The sequence below is a fragment of the Myotis brandtii genome, unplaced genomic scaffold, assembly GCF_000412655.1.
Source record: "Myotis brandtii unplaced genomic scaffold, ASM41265v1 scaffold143, whole genome shotgun sequence".
NCBI classification, from domain to species: Eukaryota; Metazoa; Chordata; class Mammalia; order Chiroptera; family Vespertilionidae; genus Myotis; species Myotis brandtii.
In genome coordinates, this window is record NW_005355115.1 from 1,356,508 (window position 1) to 1,366,261 (window position 9,754).

The window sequence follows — 9,754 nt, forward strand, 5'->3', positions numbered from 1 at the left end:
TATTAAAACATGTTGAAATACTGACTAAATGGAACTAGGCTCTTTAGAGAAATGTCTGATTCCTTATCTGGGGCTAGAAATGGACATGAGTCTGGGACACCTTGTCAGGCCAGAAGGACCATGGGATTGTGTCAGAAAGACACAGGAGCCAACCTATTAGACTCTCACCAGCCAATGATGGACAATGTAAGCATCACTAGCAAAATTACAATTGGTTTAAAACCATCAAATATGTGTAATAAATTCATAATGACACTTAGAAAATAAAAAAGAAACCCTCAATCATCTTTGAAGGATAATAAAGGAACAAATCATTTTTTAACAAAAAACTAGTTAATGAAGGAAAAGAATTAATTATGTATTTGCCTGTCATAAAAAATGTAGCTCAGGGTAACTACATCATAGAGAGAAGTCGTTCTTTTTAATAGAACTGTTCTATGAATAAATGCAGAAGGAATGCCATCGTTTTGAAAGAATGAATGCCTTATGAAAGAATGAACCCAGGCCTTGAGCACGAAAGGCTGCTCATACCACAAAGAGAGACAGTGGCATTACATTCTCCCTGCCTTTAGGAAGACATATTTCCTGTCCCATCCACCTAGGAAGGAGTCTTGCCACACCTGAATCTTAGAAGCCTCTGGATCTAACCAGCAGGACCTACTGGCAATGGAGGGACCGGTGGAATCACACTGTGAAGTTCACCAAGAACATCTAGACTGAGGGAAATGCTAAAGGTCAAATATCATGGCTTCAGCATCAGCAAGAAACTACAAGGAAGGAAAAAGAAGGGATGGAGGAGGACCCTGTAGATTAAGAGATATGAGTGATACGGTAATTTGAATCCCAGTGCAAACAAACTGTTAAACAAAGCAAGGAAAGGATGGTAGAAGGGGCCCAGGGAGGGGATGGGGAGTAAATAGGACATGGGTAGTATGGGTGGTGAAATATGGGCGGGATATTGGATGATACTGAGGAATTATTCTTGCTTTTTGGGTTTTGTGATGATAGGTATTGTTATGTCAAAAGAGGAGCCCTTGTCTGTTAGAGATATATGCTGAAATATTTATAGACAAAATGATGTGTTAGACATCTGGTTCAAAATAACTTGACATAAGTGGGAGGATGGGTGGGGACTTGGATCAGGGCTTCTCAGTCTTGAACTTGCATCAGATTCACCTGGTGGGCTTGTTAAATTATAGACACTGATCCCGAGTTTTTTATTTGGGCTTGGGTGTAGCCCAAAGAATTTGCCTTTCTGAGTTCTCAGGAGGTATTGATGCTGTTGGTCTGGGAACCACACTTTGAGACCTAATGGCAGAGAGAAAACAAGAATAACCCCAAGTTATTCTTGCACCTGGGTAGTGGGTACATGAAAGCTCTCATTATACTATTCTCTCTACTTCTGAACATATTTGAAATTCTCTATAATAGGCATTAAAACAGATGCAAGTGATCCAGAAGGACACATAGAAGAAGCAAAGCCTTCAACAACCCATCATTGTAATGGGAACATCTATGCTCATTGCAGAACAGACTTGGCTGCCGCCTCTGGGTTGAAAGGGGGCACATCTGCTCCTGCCCAGTTGGAGCTGAGAGCACCAGCTTAGCTGTCAGTCCCCTCAGAGGACTGCTGGGCCCGAGGGGCAGGGAAGTGGTCTTTGTCTGAGGGAGGTAGTCTTTGTCTGAGGGGTGTGCATCATGTTGCATCCATTTCCTCAGTGTGGTCAGTCATAGGAAGAGCAGTGGTTTGGATGAATCCTAAGAGTCCCTGGCCACTTCAACTGGGAAGGGTGTTCTTGAGCAGAGAGCTGTGCCAGCAGGTTCACCGTCAGAGGTGGGGTGATCACTGAACGCAGACGCCCACGTGTCCTCCTACAAGGACCTTCCTGAAACGCCTACATCAGGAGGCGTCTCTTTCTGTTAGAGGCCATCTACTCGCCTTTTAAGATTCATGTAGTTATTCAGTCATACATCAGATGCTTATGAGCGTACCTACCAAGTGTAAGGCACTTTCCAGCTCCTGTGAATACAGCAGGGAACGGGATAGGCAAAAATCTCTGCTTATGTGGAGATTAAATTCTAGTTAGGGAAAACAAGCAATAAACAAGTAAAGAACTATATGAACAGAGTAATTTCAAATAGTGAAAAGTGCTATGAATGAAATTCAAATGAAGATGCCTGGATAGTGATTGATTTTGAGTATGTGTGTGCAGGCATGCCTGCATGCGTGTGTACACATATTTTAGGTGACCAGGGCAGGCTTCATCCCACCATGCAGAAATCTGGGTCTTTTCAGACAAAGTCAAAAGCAAGTGCAAAGGTCCTGAGATGAGCTTAGCATTTTTTGGAAATGCCAAGACCAGTGGCTCTGGGACATGGAGAGGAAAGGGCAAAGTTGGTTATGAGGTGAGATGGGAGAGGAGCCAGGAGCCAGGGTATATAGGGCCTTGTAGCCATCAGCCAGGGGGCTTATATACATGCCCTAGACGCCTCCTGGGCTGCCAGTCATCCCCCAGCTATGAGAAGTCCATTTTATCTAGAGAAACAGGACACTTTTTTAAATAGTGAAGCCCCCTAGGGGCTCTGGTCTATAGGAAAAATGAGTGTTTTGTATAGTCAATTGAATTATATATCTAATTTGTTGAACCAACCTATTAAAAAAAACCAATGATTTCATTTCAAAATCACTATATGCTCTCGATGCCTTATAATTCCACCTTAAAAACACTCAAGTTACAATTCGGTTCCCTGTTAAAACACATATTCCTCTGTGATGGGTAATGCTATGAGTTATCAGTCATTTCATGCTAATATAAATGGTTTGAGAGCTGTGTCCTTGAAAATATATTTTTAAAAGGAAAGGCGTAAAGTTGGTGGGTTCTCGGGTACAGGAAGGCATCTTCAGGGCAGAAACCAATCAGAAAGGAGAAACTGAGCATGCATCAGTAAAAGGACTAATTTTACAATTTTGAGCTTTGCTCTGCTTCCTGGATAGACGAATGTCCTCCTGCCAAGACATGATGGCAAGGCTCTTTTTCTTGAAATAACACACGTGTCTTTTAATAGCTCTCTCCTAAATGGAAAGTGTGAAATAATCCACAGAGCCCAGCGATTACAAGGCACTGCTCCTGCTGCCTGATGCACCCTGGCCAGCCCTGGACACGCACCCTGGACCTCACCTCTGTGGACCAATGTTTTCATGACAATGAGACGTGGTGTCCTGGAGGCAGCTCGAACAGCTGGTGGGAACAGGTCATAGGCTTCACTCTGCAACTTTGCGTTCAAGGGACTTCATATCGGTTGCTTGACATCAGCCACGATGAGATTATTACACCATGGAAATCGGCAAAGGCCACACAGTGGGCTTTTTCTTTTCAGACAGCCGATTGTTAAACACCAGCATGCCGCTGCCGTGAAACCTTAAAAAGAATACTTTAGCGTGTGCCGTGGCATATGAAAAAATCGCTGTTTCTTTGTTTTGCCTCTTGAATAGTTGCTAATAGTGTTCAAAATTGTATTCACCTTTATAATTTAGCTATACTTATATGTATATAGACACCATTTACTTTCTCAAAAACTTTGCAGGCATTCCATGGTTGACCAGATAGACACGGAGGGCCCCTCAAGGCTTTGAATCACCTAGCTCTTGCTGTCTTGGCTACCCCTGACTCCAATCAAATTTAATCATCAATGTGCCCCCCACCCTCAAGTACCCTATTCTTTCTTCTGGACATTTCTAGTCTGGAGGGCTCTCCTCGCCCCTTCTCTGTCTCACAAAGGCGTACTCATATTTCAGGATCAGAGCAGAGGTCATGTTCTCCTTGACGCTCCTCTGCCACAGCTCCCTTCCTTATCTGTTGCTCTTTCTCCAGTGCTCCCACCTAATGCTGCCTGTGCCTCTCCGTCACCGCTGCCTCGAGGTACAGGTCTTAGTCTCCATGTCTTATCGCCTTCCCGGGAATGCAAGCCCCTGGAGGATCCTGACTTTTGCTTATTCATCATTTTCTTTTTTATAGCATCTGGTGCAGAGCTTTGCACATAATTACTACTCTGTTAGGGTTAGTTGAATTATCAGCATATATGACTTGGTATTCTCCACAGTTCCCTGGACAACATAGTAATTGACACCCCCTCCCCGCCACTCACACACACACACACACACACACACACACACACACACACAATTTCATCAGTCTAAATATTCATACTGTGGACTGATTTCATTTAGCGTGGGTAATGCCTTATTCAAGGGGACACTAGGCTCAAATGGAGTCCAATGAGGACCAACGACAAAACTTCTACCTTCTGTGTGAAATGTCACCTTTCTCATCTGCATGCCAAGTTGGACCACTTTGTTCAATCATGTGATAGAAAGGCGCCCATCTGTTTCAAATCACTGCGCTCCGATGGCCGCTGCAGATGCAACTGTATCCTGGTGGGGACAGATCCTGCTGGAACGTCAGCGAGTTCTACTGGTACTTCTCTACCTAATAACGAAATGAAAACGAATCTGATATTTTCCCTTTGCTCACTCCTACTGGGAAAGAAGGCTATTTCTGTTCTGTTGTTTCATTCATTAAGCAGTTTCTGCCTTCTCGTGCCAGACACTCTGCTAAAGGCTCAAGATAGAAAGGCAAATTATCCACAGCCCTGCCCTTCAGGGACTCACAATCAGAAAAAGAGAAAAGGCAATCGGATGCGTTCAAAGTCTCAGGCGAAACAGAGCTCCGGAGCGCTGACAATGACCCACATCAGCGCGCTGGCCCATTAGATTCTGCCATCTGTCCCTGCAGGAGGCGTTTGCCGTAACTCCTCCACGGGCCGCGTTTGGTTTGAATGACCTTGGAGACAGCCTGAAATCCCGAGCTCAGGAGGGTGCTTTTAGAGTTACTGGTCTGCACTTATGTGCTTCAAATAGAATTTCACAAACCTCTAATTATCTCCTCTTACCAGGCTGCCTAAATGACTGACGACTTAGCTCTTTAGTCCCTCCAAGAATGGATTTCTATTCAGCCGGTGCCCGCGATGCATTAGGATGCCCAGAACATGTGTGGCTGCTCCGAGCAGCCCAGGGCAATTAACAGAAGGCACGCAATTTGCAGAACGCCTCAACTTCCTGCTCGTCTCTGAGGCAGAAAATTGTCACACCTTCATCTCAGGAGGCTCATCTGCAGAATTATCCCCCCCAACACACCCCAACACACCCCCTCCCACAAACAGAGCCTCTGGTGTCAGCTTCTCCTCCCTGCTTTTTGCAAACATAAGCACTCGGCTGAAACAACAGCTATGACTCAGTTCCTCGCCAGCGCTGCCTGAATTGATTTAGTCTGAGTTCAGATTTAGCACCTAATCATGTTCAATTTGCTCCACTGCACTGCCTGGAGATAAAAGGCATGGGGGAAAAAATAGCTTCAGCTTGTGTCAGTCTTTGTGGTGATGTCATTGCCATGAGAAAGCCGGCCCTTCCTTACTCGGCTGAGCTGCCTCAGAGGCGGCGGGCTGTGTGCGTGCAGCCAGTGGGCTCCAGGTGCCGAGCTCAGGCCGTGTCCAGGGCAAGGCAGCGCCGGGCGGGCCACGGCAGCATCCACCTGGAGGCTCTGCCCATCACCCTGTCACGCAGGACACCGAGGCTGCCTAACTCTTTTGAAAATCAGGAGGGGGAATGCCAGCCCCTAGCATGGACTGTGATGTTTCCACTCTGGTCGCCTGTCTGGTGGACGTGGAGGTCTTTACCAATCAGGAGGTGAAGGTATGCACCTGCAATCTTATTTTGCATGATTGCTGCTCCTGAAGCTGCTGGGCAGAGCCTCTTTGGCTTAAGGAAACATGACTTTGTTTAATAGTTCGCAGCTCATGGTGTGTGCTAGAAATGCATGTGGTGAGTGCCTGGCTGTATGAATTAGAATAAGTTAGAAGGGGGACCAGCACATTAATTTTGACTGTGATAAGGTCGACCATTGTCTGTTGTTTTTTTTTCTGGCCTTTTCTATTCAGCGATTTCACAGTAGACATGTTTTTGTAGTTTCATATCTGTGTCAATAAGGAGAATTGTCAGTGCTTCATGTTCAGAGGGGTTTTGACTCAATGATTAAAGGAAGACAGTGCACGTGATAAACCTCCCACCCAGGACACCCTGCTAGTGGGACAGTAACCACTTCATGGCCTGTCACTTACAGATGCCATGGTGTGGTCTGCAAATTGAACAAAAGCTGTCCTAAGAATGGCAGTTTCAATCTCCAGCTCTCTGGAAGTCGAAGTTGGAGAGCAGCTGCCTAAATTTTTATTTTTTATTTTTGTCAAGCAAAGGAGTCAAGTCATTTCCCTGAGCAGTGATACAAAAGAAAGTTTAGGCATAAATAAATGTTGCATCTACTTAGAATTCCACGGCACTGTTCCCCACTGATTGTCTGCAGGAATTGCTTAATTGTCATGGGTGATTGTCCCCTGATGATATTCATTCTCTTTTATTTCCCATTTTGTTGTATAGTATGAAAAAGGCTCTACGCTTGTAAAATGGGATTTTTAATTTATTCTCTCATATTTAATGTATGAATGAGCAGGAGCTTCTTATTTACACAGTTTACACACACACACACACACACACACACACACACACACACACACGTCGGTTGCTCATTGTGTGATGGGAGGAAGAAAAGGGGAATTACATTGCATAATCATTTTCCATCCTTGCCTTGGTCTTTATTTAAAGGAAGACCTTGAATTCTTTACTGTTCCGTGTGCAGGTGACACCCTGGTCCATCCCAGGTGGGGATTTATATGTTCGCTAGCATAACGCATGGCTCTGTCATTCAAGATTGGGGTTTTGGACGTGCTTTTGAGATGGATTCAGAAATCTGATTTGCTGTTTCTGCATATTTTAAATGGGTGGCCCTGCATTTACCAACTCTCATACCGGTGCTATAGAAGTGTCTACCACCTGTCATATTGAGGTCAGAAAATTAGAATGTAATGGATTGGTGCTGCCTATGGTTGCATTGGGAATGGACACAGGCACGCAAAGACTCAGAGTCCTTCCAGGTGTACCTGCCATACGCACCCAGAGTGAGAGCCGTCATCAGAGCCCCTCCGGTTTAGCACCAGTTTCAAGTTTGATGTGGGTAGCCGGGTAGAGGTATCTCACACCAGTGCTGGAACAGAACTAAAACCTCCTAACTCTCTTCTGTCCTCCACTGTTCTCTGTTGTTTACATGCTTGCTCTGAAAACGTCTAAACTTTTTTGGTTCAAGAACTAATAATGAGAAAATATTTATTGCGCATATGTAATATGCCAGGCATTCTGCTTACATAGGAAGGAGTTTAAAATATGCTTATATGACATGTATCTGTGAGAGACATAAAAAATTACCACTTGCCCAACATTTCTTAAAGACAGAGAATGCTTGTGGAATTAAAGGGACACAAAATTCTTACAGCTGGTTGTATTTGAGTGGTTGGGGTGGCTTCATGGAGAAAGTGGTATTTGAACTTGATGATGGGTAGATTTTGATCCAGAAACAGGGAAGGCCTGGGGGATAGGGAGGCATTCCATGTTGCAGTAGAGTGAGTCAATGAATTTGACTGCAGTAGGATCTGAGAGATGGGAGGGGCTGCGGGGGAGGGAAGTGAGTCAGGACCAGATTATGGAGCAACTGATACTGTTCATCAGAAATGTATAAGGTTTTCTGGGAAGATTCCCACCGGAAAGATGACCTTACTACCAAATAGCTCTAAATCACAAGGTTTGTTTCTTTGGGGTGAGCTACTTGATCTTTCTGTGCCGTACTTTTCTCATCGGTAATGTGGGGAATAATAGTAATTCCTACCTATTTGGCTTGGTATGATTGAAGAAAATTAGACATGTAAAAAAATTAACATAGTACCTGACACATATTTATTGTTTAATAAATATTAGCTATTGCCATCATCATCATTGTCATCTTTTAGACATTCTCTGAAGGTGATAGATGACTTTTGCCAGTTTATTGGAATGCCCTGATTCTGAGATAACAGTGACAATCCAGGACACAGAAGTGTTTTTCCTCCATTCCCCCAAACACAAACCTACATACACAACACACACACACACACACACACACACACACACACACACACTAGCAATTTAGAAAACATGGCCCTTCCTTTCAGTTATTTGATCATTTAAGGTAAAACAGTGATGTTATCAAGCTAAGATCCACTCTGTGCTTATTTAAAAAGGAAAAATGATTATCAAGCTAAGATCCACTCTGTGCTTATTTTAAAAGGAAAAATGAATAAAGTAAGGTGGGCCAAAGAGGTTTGTGGAGAAAACCTATGTACTCCTGGCTCAGAAGTGGGCGTTGCTCATTGTCATGTTCAAATGTGAAATTCTGCCACCAAACAAAGTTTCTCCAAAGGTATAAACTTCATTAATTGCCAATAACAGATGCATGGCAGAACCAGAGTTGCTTTCCTCCCAGGCTTCAGTATTTGCTGTCAGAGAGAAGGGAGGCTGCTCTAAGGCGAGGGTTTGACTCACCGGCCTGCATCCAGCTTGCCTCATCTCCCTCTCTTTGCAGACCCTTCCTTTCTACAGGTAGCCCCATGGAAAGGCAACCGCCCCAGGTTAGGCAGCCAGCAGGCACCCTTTGCAGGTGTAGCGACCTATTTGAAGGGGATGGAGGCATCTGCAAAGCCAGTGTCTGATCTCGACTTAGAAAGCCTGATCTTCAATGGGGGAGTCTCAGCTGGTTGCACTGGGGGCCCTTCAGACTCCAATGTCCTTAATGTTGGCAAAGCTGCTAGAGCAATCGTACTAAAAAGAGGAAGAAATCAGACAAATGGGGTGCTGCCATATTTGGCTTTCTTCAGAAATTCCATTAGTGGTGTCATGAATCTTGCTGTCTGTTTTATGGCATAAGAGTACACAGAGATGAAGAAATATGAAGCCCTTAATAGAAGAAAAATGATATAATGAGCTGAAGAGTGTGTGTGTGTGTGTGTGTGTGCGCACACGCACACACAGAGTTGATTTTTTTTCAGTATATTTCTGAAAATAGTCCTCCACCACCCCAAGGAGCCAAACCCTTGGGAAAATGAAAGGGATCCAAAGATGGGTAATGGAATTTATATTTCACTTTAGTCCAGTGGTTCTTAAACCTGATTTCACTTTGGTATCCCGTGGAGAGCTTTAAAAAAATATTGGCGATGCCCAGGCCCCAAGCCCCGAACTTCTGCCTTGGCTGATCTGGATGGAGCCCAGACCTAGGTTATCATATAAAGTCAGCATCAGGTCTCTTCTAGACACAAGTAGGCACGGGCGCTATCAGTCAATAATCGCCTAGAGTTGCCTCCACTTAAACTCCGACCCACATGCCCCAGGTGAAGGCTTGATGTGTGCAGTTTTAGAAGCTGTCAGAGGTGTTGAGACTCAGCTAACTCTGCTGGATCATAGCACCAAAAAGAAGAGGAAATCAGGCCAGTGGAGTTCTGCCCTATTGTTTCTCTCTAGAAATTCCATTGGCCACGTTTGAATGGATGGCCAGTGGAAACGTCTCTTGGGAGGTGACAGTTTATTCAGTGTCACTGTTCCAGTGTCATTCTGAAGCGAGTGAGAGAGCCATGGGCAGATCTGAGAGGGAAGCCTTTCAGGAGAGGGAAGAGTAGAAGCAAAGCAAGATGATGTTGTATTCTTACCCAGCCCCGTTTTCAGCTATTTTAATCATTTATTCATTCCGGGACCTAATGAGACTATCACTATTTTATGGCATGTTTT

The 9,754-nt window shown here is 44.5% G+C and overlaps 1 protein-coding gene across 3 annotated transcripts in view; it reads left to right on the forward strand.

The window, feature by feature from the left end:
- The window catches only part of RCAN2 (regulator of calcineurin 2), a 264,066-nt gene that overhangs the window by 146,332 nt on the left and 107,980 nt on the right, over positions 1-9,754 (forward strand). The window contains exon 1 of one of the 3 annotated variants that reach the window (XM_014535360.1): positions 5,463-5,749. The exons of the other annotated variants lie outside the window; for them this stretch is intronic. Within the exon in view, the coding sequence (XP_014390846.1) occupies positions 5,663-5,749 (87 nt within the window). The 5' untranslated portion in view covers positions 5,463-5,662. Of the gene's footprint in view, positions 1-5,462; positions 5,750-9,754 lie in introns of those variants that run through there. 3 annotated transcript variants of the gene reach the window in all.